Genomic DNA, 15986 nt, shown 5'->3' with positions numbered 1-15986 from the left:
TTTTGCGATTAACAAAATAATTTGCAAATGAAATTTTCACTTTTAGTAAAAATCACTCATACGCCCTACGTTTTTATTTACTGGTTGTTAACATTTTTAAGAAATTTTTTAATTGAACCTAATGCATTTGGATTCACTAAGCCTAAAAATCACAATGGTTCCTTTCTAGAAGCTCTAATACTTTAGATATTTTAATTTTTCACATTTTGGGTGTATGAAATTTCATACTATTTTTTCAGTTTTTCTTACCACAAGCGTTCTTAAAGTTTTGCTGAATAAAAATCATTTCATTGCATAAATAATAATTTTTAGCAAAAATAAATTGTTTTACTTTAAAAAATAATATTGTCCAGGTTTGTGATCGAAATACTCTTATGCGTGACGTGAGAAAAATCAAATTACTAAAGGAGATAAATTAATGAATTGAGTATACAAATACATACCTATTTATTTGTAGTGGAAACATTAAACATATTGTAGTTTCGATGCATAGTGATGATTTATATTTAATTTTGTAAAGCCTTCTAATTATTACTAAGCACGATGAAGATAAATCTACTAAAATTTGGATTCGTGGGCCATTTCTGATTGGCCCGGGCAAAGGGCCAAATTATAAAATAGGGGGCCAAATGGCCCGATCGGGCACTTTGTGGCAACGCTGAGGCTGTATCTCAGTAAAAAATGATCGCTTCATGACAAAATAAAAAGCATGTGAAAGCTCTATTCCAGTTTTAGGATTAAATGTTAAAATATTTTCTTTCTAACGGTAAAATAGCTAAATCGTTGGAACTGTTCAAAAACCAAAATTTTCCATTTTTTTATTACTTTTCTTTTATGAAAGTGGGAAAATTTTTTCTGATAAAATACTTATTATTTTAAGAAAGGCTATTTATTTGGCTTTAAGATTCATTTTGTTTCAAACTTCTACTTTCTTTCTTTCCTTCAATTCTCTACAAAGGAATTAAGTTTTGTTAAACAAAATATTTTCTTATTTTTGAGATTAATTTAGAAAAGCTATCAAAATAGGAATTTTAACGGTTTTTTAGAAAATGTACCGCTATTTTGTTTCTATGGGTGATTAAATTAAACTAAGGTTTAATTATTGAAGTCCAAAAAACTATAAATTAATTTGCAAAATTTATAGATTTATTCTGTTGTGAGCGTTTGAACTTTTGAGATGAAATAAAACACCATATTTCTGCAGGTCTAAATGACTTCCTTCTTTGAACTTTTTTATGAGCAAAACCAAATTCTTTTGAGTTTATTTGAACATTTTATTGATAAATATCGTTTAAGTTTTAGATAAACCAAGGAAAAACAAAAAAATTTCAAAATTAGGAAAAAAATCCAAAAATGGTATAAAAAACTTTTTTTTGAAAATGTTACCTTTTTTGAAAACGATTTTCAATGGAACGCACTTTCAATTAAAATCGTTTCTAATCGGGAAGAAGAGCATGAGTAGATGGTAATGGTTGTACCAGATTAACCAAAATTTGGTAAATCTGCACTCAGGGAAAAAAAATTGTCATTTATAACTATGAAGTCGACTGTATTTTCATAGTTAAAAAAGGGGTAACTATTTCAAATAGTTAAAAATAGGTATTTATGACTATTTTAATAGTCATCGAAGTATTTTTCAATATAACTATTATTTTAAGTTTTAACTATTTGTGCCTATTAAAATAGTCAGATGTAGGGACTGTTATTTTTTTTTTACAATGGGAGGGAGTGGTTTATCTCCCTCCTCTAGGCGGGAGGGAAAATTATAGAAAAAAATACTAAAAATAAAAAAATAGTTATTAAAAAAGTTTCTTATTTATAATCGTTTTTTATACAGAGTGTTCTAAAAGTAATGATTCCAACGAAATACGCTGATAGGCCAAAGAAAGTTTTTTTTTTAAATAGTTACCTGGTCCCAAAATTTCATTGAAATTGAAAGCATGCAAATACAACTATTTTTTTCTATATTACTAAATATATGATTACCACTAGTGAGTACAATTTTAAAATAAGCAAGAATAGTCATAAGTCTCACTATGAATTATTTTACTCCTTATTTTTACACCAAAAAGTTCATTTCCCTCCTTTTTTTATTATAATTAGAATAACCAACAACACTTATGAAAAACGGAGATTTTCTGTTAAATTGGTTGCCTCCATTTACTAATAACTCTAAAACAAATAAAGAGCTCAGTAATTATCTAGTCTAGAAGAACTACTCATTGCGAAAATTAATCTAAAAAAGTACTAGAATTTTCATTTCATTGATTACCTATTTATTCCAATATAAGGAATTTTTATGTCAGCTGATTACTTTACTCGACCAGCACCTGTTTCATAATTTGGAATTTGATAGTCTTGTACAAGAAAAAAAAATAAATAAAAACAAATTAATTTAATTTTGAATAAATTACATAAAAGTATAATCGAAGAAAAATTGGAATTCTTCTATTACATTTATTTATAAAATTGTACTAAAATTCATATCCATCAAAAATACTGAGCATTAGATACAAACTGGATATAAACAAAATCGAAAAATCCTTTCTTTTCATTTAAAAAAGCTTTTTATCCGAACATGCGCACCAAATTCCACAAAAGCTTTCAGGGAAAAATCTAATTTTAATAGGGAAGAAACAGGCGATTTTCGTATATCCTCGCAGCTAAATTAGACTATTTTGTGAAAAAAAACAACAAGACAATGCATAGTGCAAAATTATAATTAGTGAACAAAACAGTAAATTACATAACAAAAACACAACGATAACAATATAAGTTACAATGAAAATGTGATATATCCTTATATTAAAAAAAAAAAAACCAAGTTGAAATCCTCTAATGAATTCTCAAAGGCTCAGTCAATTATGTATGCATATTATTTCTTTTCGGGAAAGTTTGCAGCTATTTTCATCAATTTTGTAAATTCATTAAAAACATAATCGAGTGGCTGCTACAAATGCAATTGATTCAAAAATTGTTTTAAACAAAACAAAAACATACAACAGACCCAAAAATCGTATTTTTAAATATGAATATTGTTTTGAATAGATATGCATTATTTATTTTCATACTAGCTTGGTTTACATTTCTTTCTGGTAAGTCTTGGCATTGATATATAATTATCTGTAATAATTCGTTTCCTTAGTGATTTAATGAGAAACATTATAACAAACGGTAATAAATGGAGTTAAGGAGCATGTTATAATGTCCCCTCATTTTCATATCATATTATTTATAGTAGATATAGTCTACTCCATTGATATACTCTACTCGTATCATATCGTTTCGTTTTCGTTACCTTTGTGTTACGACTTACGATTTATGTATGCTGTGTAAATTTTTCGTATCTTTATCTACTACAGTATCGAATTCGGTGAGAATAACAAACTTAAAAGTGCCACAAATGTATACATTGGATCGCAATGGGGAATCCGAACCACTAATTTTGGATTGCGAGTATGAACTGGGGCCGAGGGAGAAGGGATTTGTACTGAAATGGTCTTTTAATAACAACTCAATTTATCAATGGATCCCGTCTGTCAAAGGATTTCCGATGGTAAAAAGCAATGTTTTGTGATAAATAACCTTGAATCGGTGGTATAACTGCTTGTTTTTTTTATTAGGGTCCCATGAAAGATAAGATTGAAACGATTGAAAAAATAGAAGGTAGTCCCGGAGTTATAACGATCAATAAGCCCGATTGGAATATGACGGGTGAATACACATGTTCGGTCCAAACATTTGAGTCCACTGACAAGAGGAGTGCTCGCCTCCAAATAATTGGTTATATTTACTGAAATTTAATTTTGTTTTAATTTTCAGAGAATAATGTGTTTATATTGATTTTTTAAATTTTGTTTTAAAGTTCCTGAATCTGAATTTGGCTTGGAGACGAGAATAGATGTAGAAGAAAGCAATGTAGATGTAATTTGCACAGTTCAGAATGTTTTTCCACAACCTGTTTTACATGTGCTGTATGTAGATATTAGTTTTTGTCAAAAACTACATCTTTTTTACTATTTTTGTTTTCTTTGGTAAATTTAATAGTTTTAATACAATGAGGTTAGAGTCTGTGCTTACACAAATGGATCAAGATCCCAGTGGTCTCTATAGTATGACGGTTAAATCCAAAATTCCAAGGAATAATCTGGAATCACCTACTCCAATCACATGTGCATTTTTCTTACTTGGTACGAATTATACCAAAAGGAGAGAAACTATTTTTTATGGTAAGTACAGGTAAGAAAAATATGAAAATTTTTCAAATCTCAAAAAAAAAAAAAAAAAGAACACTTGTTAAACAAAATAGAATTTTATTTAAATTCATCATTTAACAGTCATAATTATTAATTTATTTCAAAATGTATCTCATGTAAAAAATAATTTATATTGATATTAACTAATGTTCTCGTGATTTCTGATGTACCTACTTGCGAAAGTTTTTTAATATTACATTTGCAAAGGTTTCTCATATAACTATTTACAAAAACTAAGATCAAAGTAGAGTAGTCAAAAAAAAATCATTATACCTATACCTACTTTAGGAGTCGTTGGCTCAAACGAAACCTAAGCATTTAAGTTCAAAAGTAAAATTTTTCTGAAAATTGATTTAGTGAGGGTATTTTTGTAAACAGGGAAACGAGAGCGGGTTCCAGAATTTTTTTCAGATGGTCACCCCAATGCCGTTTTTTTGATTCATCGGTTGGGTGTTTAGGCGCGGATAAAACGCCTGCCATGAGTATTTTTGTAATCAGGGTAAGGAGGGCACCAAGATCTTAATAATTTTAGGTAGTTAAAATCCCTAAATTAATTTTCAGAAAACTGGTACTTTTGATTCACTTTTTCTCTGCAAAGGCTCCAATCGATGGCAGACTATCGTTTTCATCGTCACCATGACTGGGACAAACTTAAATATTAATGGGGCATATTCATAGTCGTTTTTAGACCCCCAGTTTATCTTAGTTATTTGTTTAATTTATCCAATGTTATTTGAATAGGAAACTCCTTAGTCTTAGAAGCAGCTTCGACAGCGTCTATGAATATGGCCGTATATGTATGTTTTTTTTACAGTTAAACATGAAAAAAATGGTACGTGCTACAATTTTTCTGAAACCAGATTAGGGCGACCTATTGTCTAAAAAAATAAATTGCACATGGGTTGCCTAACGGAAATCCCATATCGTATTTTTGAATACGCGTCACTGCTTATATGGCAAGCCTTAGAGTTCTAAAAATAAAATGCACGACGTTGCTTAAATTTTTAAGACTTTTTACATAAAAATTTGGAAAATGTAGCTACCTACTATATGGAAAAAAAAAATTAAATTCGTTTTTTTAAAAAATAATATAAAATCTGAAATCAAATTGAATTAAGAAAAAGGGCAAAAATCTATTTTCTAAGCAAAACGTGATAGAAATAAAATTAAAACTGGAATCAATAGATATTATAAATATATGAAAGCCACATATAAAAATAAAAAATGTAAAAAATCTTCAACTTGAAATAAAGTCTTTTTAAAGTTATGACACTCAAATTCGATATTTGAGAATTTTAAATAATTTTTATTTGATAAGTTAGAAAAAATAAAATAACTTGACACGTATCTGCCAAATTTTTGATTTGACTTAGTTTTTGGCTCCTGTGTATTTTAGAAAAATTACAGATTTTTACAATTCCATTCACTGTTTCGGTGAATTTATTTCCTTAGACACTTCCTTTCATAAAATATAACTGTCAAATCTCAACTGGTATGGCGGGATCTCCTACTATATAGGAATGTTTACTTTTTACGCTAGTTAGTGACTCATCCTTTATCCTGATCCAATTTATCCACCTTTTCGTTGCCTTCAAAACCACTGTGACCTGGAATCCAGATAAGTGTGATTGTGAGGCTTCCGCTCAATATTTACAGTTTCTATCTGGACTGCTGAACCAATTTAGAGATTGCCATCGCTGAAGCAATTGCTTTTGAAGCTGCCTGACTACACAGAGAAAAATATGACCACCTAAAAATTAATAGATTACCATATTGTTTTACTGCCCATATGTTTTATAAGGAAATCTTATTAAAAGCAACGATTAATAAGGTTTTTTATAATGATTTTTTTTTATTTTATAGAGAAAATCTTATTAAAATTTGAGTGAAAAATTAATTTTTTTTTGCAACTTGGCACTAGAACAAAAATCGCGATCAATATTTTCATAGCAGGTTGGTTCAGGTGGTAAGGTGGGCGACCAATGATTTGAAGTCCCAAGTTCGATTCTCGGCCTGGTCGTCGTTTTTTTTTTTTCTGTTCAAAACCCTACAAGTGCAGATTTTAAAACAATAAGGAAAACCCGATTGTTTTAAAAAGGTTTCCTCCTTGGATGAAAAGCATAGAGAAATCTTATTGTTTTTGTTCTATTTTACGAGTATGTGGTCTGTTTTTCTCTGTGTATCTGTTATCTGTTAATGTATCTATGTTTTCATTTTAATGTGAATTTTGTCTACATGATTCCTCTTAGTAAGAGTCGAAAACTTTCCGGACCGGAGAATCGTTGTCCATGCGCTCCACATTATCTAACCATTTTAGTCGTTGCACCTTTACTCGTTGTCGTAGGACTAAGTTAGTGTCCTTGTACAACCCATATTTTCTCTCGAATTAATCCAAGGAGTTTTTATTCACCTTTGTCAAAGTCCATGTCTCTGCACAGTACAGCAAGACTGGGGTGAAGAAATTCTTATAGGCACACCTTAGTTACTCGAGAGAAGGCTTTGCTGGTCAATTGCCTTCTCAAACAAAAGTAGCAGCGGTTGGCAAGAGTAATTCTTCGATTTCAGCGCTGGTGTTCTTGTCTGTATTTATACCGGAGCCTAGGTAGACAAACTCCTACTACCTCAAAGTTATAACTGTCCATGGTGAAGTTTTGTCCAATACGTACTTTTTTGCAACTTTCGCTTCAATGCTCGCAAAACGACACAGACAATACTGACATCACGGTGTGTTCTTCCGATTATGTCAATATCTTCAGCACATGCAAGCAGCTGGAGGGACTTTTAAAAGGATGATATTAATGAACTTGCATGACAGTTTACCGACCCCGATGAAGCAGCTGGTATTCTCCATCGTCATCCTACACAAACGGACCGGACAAGCTAAGAAGACATGCTAAAACTAGACATGGCTCTATACGGTCATACACGGCAAATAAGTGATGGGTATAACTATACCTGGGCTTTTTTTAAGATCTGCCGTAATGCTAATATAAGATTATTGACGAAGGGCTTCAGACGTTCAGATTCCTCTGTTGCTGGCAAATTTCAGAGGGTTTCCTTTCGGATCGTTCAGAAAAAAGACTCCACACCTGAACGTCGACGTTCCGGTTTGGTATTTTTTCATACAAAAACGCAGTACTAAACTTGTATTCCCCACTTAAGTGGGGAATACAAAAACAATTGTACTTCATTTTGTCTAAAATGTTTAAAGTAACAGATATCTAGTCCTTTTTTTAATTTACCCAGTTTTTTTGTTATTTCACTTTTTACGACTACGACTAACTCCTAGAGTCTTGATTTTTATGATTTTAACCTTTATTTAATAATAAAATTTATTAAAATTTAAAAAATGTTAAATTTTGAGTTAACCATCTTCGCTTTCTCATATAAATTAAACCATATTCTTGTTTACTTACTATTTCTTTAATTTTCTTTTCAGATAAAGCAAGCAACATACAAAGAAAATGGACTACTGTAGCCGTAGTGATGTCCATAGCATCATTAGCTCTAAGCAGTTAGTTAAATTAAAATAAAGTAATAATAAATAACTATTATTTAATAAATTTATAGAGTTTGCCGTATTTTTAAAAGTGCTTATTTTGTAAATGTATGTAAATATATGGATACAATTGAAATTCTTAGTTTCTCATGGTTATTATCGGTTTTAATAGTGATACTTTATTATTTTGCTTGCGCACTTGGGAAATAACTCCATATTGATTCTATTTAGAACCATTATTCCGGTAGTCTTTCAGCACTCATATACGGTTGAAGTTTTGAAGACTGTTCTCGCAGTTAACAGTCATAATTATTAAGAGTAAAAGTTTTATGAGGCACATACTTTACACTATATTTCTTCTTGGTAAATTGGTTTATGAGCTTCTGAAGTTATGAGGTCTGGAAGAATATCGGCCAGTGGGATATTTGAGAGTTTTGTCTTGTGTGTTGCACTTGATACCACTTGACGGCTTAAATTAACATTTGACAACCGCATGAAGTCCTTTTTCTTCCAGAAACATACACGCGATATTTTCCTACCTCCATTAAGATAAATAGTTTATAGAATATACACTGCCGGTCAATAGAATAGGTTCACCTTGTAAACAGCAAGAATGCAGTTTCAAAGCATGTCATTTTTGCTTACTATAAATCAGAAAGAAGTAGTTGAAAAACTGTTGTAACGGTAAATTTATATCCTATTTTGTAATGTTTCTAAAAAAAGGCGTATTTTAATCGGTCAATGGAATAGGTTCACCGTTCACCCACTTTAAAGTAGGTTCAAACTTCAAAGAAACTTAGATTAGTGGACGGGTTTTTTGTTGAAGTAAAGTTAGGTTTATTTAAATATGTTTTCAATATGTACTCTTAGTCTTTGAATTGTAGAAAGATTGATGAGAAGTGCCCAAACCTAGATCGCATCGAAAATAAGTTTAATAAGTGCCACATTTGTTAAAAAAGAGATTTGCAGCATGTGTGTTATCTCCGAGAAATTAAATAAAATTTGTACGTCCTGGAAAGTTTAAATCATTCCTAATTTGATTTAGGAAGGGGCAAACTGCTTTTGCAGCGAGATTATAGCCATATTAGGTTGAAGTAATGGTTATAGTCGATATACCATATTTTGATAAGAATGGCCTTGATTTTCCGTAGTCTTGTTTCACTGAAAATTCATGCAGGCTCATTCTCAAAATGACTTTTTCAGAGTTTAGTGATTTATTCGTACTTTTAAGTTAGACTTTTCCACAGGATAAAGTGGTATTCACACCGTCAGAACAATTTTACTGTAGAAAAACGAGTAAAATCTAGCACTTTTGTAATAGTCTTTCTACTTTCCGGACCTTTAACTTGTTGGAAAAGGTCGGGAATGTCTTGTTCGTGAAATCTATGAGTTAAGATAATAATTTTCGAATAAAATATAATCAAAAAATCCAATAAAAGAATCCTGACGAAAGTTAACTTAAATTACATGAAAAAGTTTTACTACACGAAACCTAATGGAGTTTTTGAGATAGTTGTTATTTAAAAGGGTTTTTTTATTATAAATTTAGTAAAATTAAATCAATATTATCGATAGAAACTATTTTGCATTAACAGTTTAGCCGTTTTCGAATATGAATCATTAAAAAGGGTTTTCCTTCGGTTTTTGCAAAATTCAACTCTTTATCGTTTATAGGGTGAACCTATTCTATTGACCGGCAGTGTAAAATACGTAGTGGGGATTTTCCAGCAATGTAATATTCGTCCACGTCTGGTGCGCCAATTCTTGTAATCACTGTTTACTTATTTATTTTATAGATAATGGACACGCTCAGGAAAGATAAGAGATTAGAAATTAATTCAACGTCATTTTCTGAACGAAAATTTATATAGACGAGCAAATCGAGTTAGGGAGATTAGTTTTGGTTTGGAAGAATTTTTTTTGACAGTTAAGCAATCAGAGACACAAAAATTGACTTAATATTTAGTCTCTAACTTTTCTGAACCTTCCCACCAATCCGTACGATTCGAACTATTTGAATGTTCTCTAATTTGTTTTTTGAATAAAGGTATACAAAATATATTGACCTACAATAAGGAGTTTTGAGGCGGACTAATTATGGAAACGTTAAACAACTAAAACGGTGCAAAATTGGCAATTGCTTTATAGACTATAGGAAACATCTACGACTTTCGCAAATAGACAAGAACTGGGTTAATCTATTTTCCGGCCAACTTGTCTGGTCTAGATTTATGGCTAAAACAGATGTGCGGCACATCTGCACGCATCGCTGCATGCAGCGCTGCACCCAAAATCCATGTGCATCACTTTTTAAATTATTGATGCCTATTTCTGTCAAAAAAAATTGACAACCTTGATATTTTTTATAATTTTTTTTGTAAGAAAACGATAAAAATGGATTATAAGCTGTTAAAATGTAAGAAATAATTGAATTTATAAAACAAAACAAGATGGTTAAGTTTTTTTTTATGAATTCAATTAGTTCTTCCATTTAAAGAAAATCAAAACGAACGTTATTTGAATTTTTGAATGATAAATTATATCAACTGCCAATATCAGTAATGCCAAATTGCAAGTATTTTGTATTTTTGTTGAAACTTGGCATGGAATTTAGAAATAGAGACATGATGCAGCTCTGCGCTGCATGCAGATTTTTCTCCCATAAGAGCCCGTGTTATTTTATTTTGCTGCAGGGAAAAAACTGCACGTCTGTTTTGACCATTACAGCACCTAAATTTGCAATGTTTCGAAAATCCTTCTTTGAAGAAAAATAAATATTCCACCCGAAGAAGCTTTATCAATAAGAAATTTTGTTTTTTTTTTGCAATAGATTTATATAAAAAAAACATTGAAATTTTGAGAAAGCAGTTAATGTGTGTAAGTATGAAGTACTCATTATTATTTTACTGAACAAAGTTGGTTTAAGGCTATTTCCGTTTTTTCGGTACATATTAAAACTTAGATAAAAAAAAATTTGTGGCACTCGGGGACTGCCGCGGTTAAGCTATTGCATAATATTTTTTATCAACTTATGTAATTATAATTATTTTTCATTTTTTTTGATATTGTTTTATTTTCCTCGTGATCCAGATCAGATCATTGTATTATTTGCGAAACAATAACAAAACAAAATCCTGCTTTTGTTGTAAGGCTAATAAAAACAATGATCTGAACTGGATCACGTGGAAAATAAAACAGCTATTAACTCAAGTTTCTTCTTTGAGATAAAAATTTATTACAACTTTGTACCTACCTATACAATTCATACACAAAGGTTACAATGAAAACTTATCAAAGAAAAAATAAGAAGTGGTTGATAATTTTACGTGATAATGTCATAATTTATAATTATGTAAATTAAAAATGACCTTCAATAAGTCTTATATTTCTTTTAAAGAATAAAACCATAACTATAGAGTGTTTTGTAAAAATTATAAATATGATTACTTGAAATCACACATTTTTCATAAAAAAGCGAAAAAAATAACTTTTTTTTCAACATCATATTGTCAATATTTTGACATTGCAATCTATAATAACACTGGTCAACAAGGTTTTTGCCACAAGAACTAAAATATACTTTTCTAGTAGTTTTTAGGGTGCTGAATCCGAATCTGAAGTCAGAAAAATTTGATTGGCCTTCGTTTTTGAAATATTACCGTTAGAAAATGTCAAAAAAACGTAATTTTGGCTGTTTTCGAGGTTATGTTTTTATGTAGAGTAATTAATTGTGAATAAATTTGTAACGGTGCCTATAAGAGCTAGTTTTATTCTTTCAAAAAATGTTTAAATCTTTCCGATATCTCTTTTATTGCCCGAGATATTTAAAATTTAAGTAGCGGTCTTTGAATCAGAAACAACACTGGCCAACCAAATTACACTTTTTTTGCCACAAGAATCAAAATATACTTTTCTGAAGGTTTTTGGGTTGCTGAACTCGAATCCACAATCAGAAAAATTTTTTTAGCCTTCGTTCTTAAAATATTACCGTTATAAAATGCAAAAAAGGGTTTTTTTTATAACGGTTATATTTCAATAACGGAGGCTAATAGAATTTTTCCGATTGCGGATTTGAGTTCAGCAACTCGAAAACCTTCAGAAAAGTATATTTTGGTTCTTGTGGCAAAAATTCTGTGACCAGTGACTTAAACTTTAGATTTAGTTTAGTTTCTCTTTGACTTATTAAATTAAACTTAAGATATCTCGAGCAATAAAAGAGATATCGGGAAAATTTTAAAAGTTTTTGAAAGAAGAATATCTGTTCTTATAACAACCGTTACAAATTTGTTTATAATGAATTACCCCACATAAAAATAGAACCTCGAAAACAGCCAAAATTAGGTTTTTTGACTTTTTCTAACGGTAATAATTCAAATACGAAGGCCAATCAAATTTTTCTGACTTCAGATTCGGATTCAGCACCCCAAAAACTACTAGAAAAGTAAATTTTGGTTCTTGTGGCAAAAAAAAAGTTAAATTTTGTTGACCAGTGTAATTTTATATCATCTGAAAGCTTATTATTTCACCTTAAAAAATATGCATCAACCATATCTCTACGACACCTCGACACCTACAAAAATAGTTACAATTTTTCAAAGACAACTATGTAAACTTCAAAACATCGGAAGTTTAAAAAAGCTGCACTGAGGAGGCGAGCAACCAACAAAAACAAGATTTTGAATGACTCACAGAAAAGTCTTGGTAGATTTAGCACCACGTCTTACTGGAAAATGGAAAACAAGTCCTTTGACATTAATTTGCTTTTAGAATCACGTATAACTACGGTGATCATATTTTTAAATTAAATTAAAGAAATAATGAACTAAAACAAAAAGTTAACCGTTAAAGAAATAATGAACTAAAACAAAAAGTTAACCGAATTTCTAACTATTGTTTGTTTTTAATTCAAAAAGTAACTCAAATAAAATTTTTTACCAAAAATCCAAGTCAAATTCCACATTTTTTAAAATATTGAAATTTTAGTTTGAAACTTCCCGTCCAATTATCTGTTGTTGTCTTCCGACTTTTTCCTATAGCGCAATTTTCACAAAAAAAAAAAGTTTTGAATGCTCAAATATTCGTCAAAAGCGTCAGAGTCACAAGAATTAAAATCGTTTCTCTATTTCATAATGTAGATTACAATTAGATTTTTGCAAATTCAGAAAACTGGGACACGTTCGCAATCTTCGCATTATTATTTTGTTCCCAAACTTTGTTTTTGTTTCATCAAAATTATAAATATCTACTGAACAAAAATGAACAGCTTTTAAAATAATGAACATTTTTATGTTTTTTTACACAAAATAATTCATAATGAACAGATTCTTCAAATAATGAACAGTTCATTATTATAATGAACGGATGGTCACCGTACGTATAAAGTATGTTTGGACAGTATGCCATTTTACCCGGGTGAATTTGATCAGTGAAATTTTATGACGTTCGTTTCATCTATGCACTGCGTAGAAAAGTAAAACATATGTAGGACGTACAAAAGAAATGTATTTAAAAATGTTTTTTTTTTTTTAAGAATGAGTTCAATCCAAATAGCCTGTTAAGCGACAAGCAGCTCAGGGATAAGTCAGTTCATGGTACCATAGTGAAGATGAGCTTGATTTTTCTATTCCTATTTCTAATACCTAGGTATCACTCTTTTGAAAAACAGGTTATCAACGAATGATTCTTTAGAAATTTTGTTACAGCCTTAACCAGCATTCCAGTTTCTTTCACCTGTAACAGTACAAGGGTCATCTAATACTCTTGCAATCGAGGAAGCATTCCGAACAACGATACTGGATGTGATAGCAACATTGGAAAAAAAAAAATGAGGCTACCCCTATTTATCAGAACCTAAAAGCCACCCCTATCCCCAATCGCACCAAATGGACATGGATAACCAGAATTCCACACTACAAGACAAATTGATTACCTACACTAAATAACAATCATATAAAGTTATGCCCCTTTGTTCCAAAACAACTGTACCTAATTATATATAAGTTATTTTTTATCAAAACTTTCCCGATAAATGATATTTTGGACTCTTGTATGTATTACAAGCACATACTCGTAGCTGTGTGTGATCATTTCAAATAAATACGATATAATTTCCAGATAGTCAAATCGTTTTAAAAAGCATTCGAACAATTTCATCAAAATGGAAATATCCGAATTTTGTGCGTTAGGTACATTAATTGAGTCATGAATTGCTCCTTAACCTTGCATACTCTCCAAATTTAGTCCCCTGAGACCCGCGATTCCTTTTTATTTCCAAATATGAAAACAAGGCTTCGCGGAAAGAGATTTGGGTCCAATAATGAGATCATCAAAAACACAGAACATTTTGAGAGCTTCGAAAAACCTTTTTTTTTTGGAAGGAATGACTGGAAAATGTTTGTTGAAAAGTTTAAATGCATGCTGAAAGGAAATTATGTTGAGAAATAATAAGTTTTATTTTTGAAAACCAGGTTATACGTCGAAAATGAAAACGTCACATGTGTCGTACCTACATAAAAGTTAAAAGTTCGTCATTTCGTTTGCATTTGCGTATCTACATTGAATGAAAGCTATCCCAGTTAAGGTAGAACTATAATTAACGGTAGCGTCGGACGAAACGGAGGGGAACAGCGCTCGAAGGATGAAAACTTATCTAAAAGTCAAAGAAAACAAAAATAAAAACCTAGGATTTGACATTTGCTTCCAAATGTTTCCTCCAATTATAGTTCTGGCTTTACGACTAAGACTCCGTCTCCAACGTCTCCCTTTTTTCATTTCAGAAAATGAAAAAAGTGGTAAAATAGACAAAACAACATAGCTAACAATTAAAAGAGGACCCCAGTTCTCTTATGTTGGAAACCTAGCACTGATATGGTTTTTAAATGTGTATCTATTAAAATTTTCATTGTTTTTATTCCCAAGATATTTTGAAATTTTTGATCTTAATAGCCTGTTTTCACCAGAGCCCAAATGAGATAATTTCCCAAATTGTTTTATTTCAAATGTCCAAATCGCATAGGAAAAATGTTATCTAAATTTGAACTAACCTAATTTGCCAAAATGGGCACGTTCGGGAAATATAAGGGACTATTTAGGCAACGTCATTTTCTGAATGGAAATTTGAGTAAATTGACTAAATTAGTTTGGATAAGATGTTATGTAGATATTGTCAAATTTCAAAATTTAGGTAGGTACTTAAGAATATTACTATTAGCTGCGTTCCTTTGGAAATATTTATCTACTTTTTAGTACTTAAAGCTGCTTTGAACTACTTTTTCAGTATAGCAAAGTAGATCAAAGTAGTTTTAAGTACTAAAAAGTAGATAAATATTTCCAAAGGAACGCAGCTATTATTATAATATAATTATAATATTATATAATATTATTATAATATAATTATAACCGGTAATGCACTTTCTGCTCATTTTTAACACAAATATATTTAATTCTGTTAACGTAATTCTGTAATTAAAAACAATGAGCTGTCATGTTGACAAAAAAAAACTTTCCTAAATTTTTAGGGAAAATGTTACCTAACTTTCCATTTAGCTTTCCAATAAAATTACCTAAATTGGAATGTTTTTTTTTTGACAGTTAACCAATCAGAGACCGAGAAATTACATAAATATTTAGTACCAAACGTTTCTGAACCTGCCCATTACCTCATTTGAGCTCTAGTGAAAACAGGCTATAAATTAAATCTTTAATTTTGAAAAAAAAAACAATTTTAGAAATTTGTCCTGTTCTTTGGGGTGCTGCCAGAGGCCGTAAATATACCTAATGATTTTCTTACCACCATGTCCCATAAAAGATATTGAACCCTCTTCTTTGTAGTGCTACCAGTGTCAGTCGTTTTCCAGCCATTTCTACCTACCCCAAAATTACTATCTTTCTATCCGTGGGGCCTTAGTTAGGCTCTAATCAGGCTTTTCTTCACAAATTAAGACCTGGGGCCAAATTTCGCAAGAGCGAGTTCCTCTGTGTACACGAAAAAAAGTGTAAATTGCCTTCCGAACAAGGCAGAGAAAAACTCACTCTTGTAGAATTGGGGCCCAGGGCTGGATCGTGTCGAGGCGCTCAGTCGGTCTCAGATGCCGCCGATTTCTCAGATCTACCTGTCGGCGCGGCATTGGATCACTAGTGTGAAGCAGATAGGAGGGAGAGTTATGATCTCCTCGAAATCGAGATCATAACCATGTCGTTGTTCCAAAACTCTCTCCTACTCCTTGCTGGGT

General features: G+C 30.9%; 1 protein-coding gene across 2 annotated transcripts; it reads left to right on the top strand.

The window, feature by feature from the left end:
* The first annotated feature begins 2602 nt into the window (after positions 1-2602).
* LOC129907535 (uncharacterized) lies at positions 2603-7837 on the top strand. 2 transcript variants are annotated; one of them, XM_055983810.1, is made up of 6 exons: positions 2603-3095; positions 3363-3556; positions 3624-3783; positions 3866-3974; positions 4048-4229; positions 7696-7837. In XM_055983810.1, exons 1-6 carry the CDS (start codon positions 3029-3031, stop codon positions 7773-7775), a joined length of 792 nt encoding a protein of 263 aa, XP_055839785.1. In that variant the 5' UTR covers positions 2603-3028; the 3' UTR covers positions 7776-7837. The 2 variants fall into 2 exon arrangements, with proteins under 2 accessions (XP_055839785.1, XP_055839786.1); XM_055983811.1 differs by having other exon boundaries at positions 4048-4239.
* The last annotated feature ends 8149 nt before the right edge of the window (positions 7838-15986 follow it).

The sequence above is a fragment of the Episyrphus balteatus genome, chromosome 1 (genome assembly GCF_945859705.1).
Source record: "Episyrphus balteatus chromosome 1, idEpiBalt1.1, whole genome shotgun sequence".
NCBI classification, from domain to species: domain Eukaryota; kingdom Metazoa; phylum Arthropoda; class Insecta; order Diptera; family Syrphidae; genus Episyrphus; species Episyrphus balteatus.
Note: the sequence above shows the minus strand (reverse complement) of the source record. Positions and strands in the feature narration are given on the sequence as shown.

Coding starts and splice junctions, on each gene's coding strand:
- LOC129907535 (XM_055983810.1), top strand. CDS start 3,029: ATGAATATTGTTTTGAATAGATATGCATTATTTATTTTCATACTAGCT. Junction 3,784..3,865: donor TGCTCGCCTCCAAATAATTG/GTTATATTTACT, acceptor TTTGTTTTAAAG/TTCCTGAATCTGAATTTGGC. Junction 4,230..7,695: donor GAGAGAAACTATTTTTTATG/GTAAGTACAGGT, acceptor TTTTCTTTTCAG/ATAAAGCAAGCAACATACAA.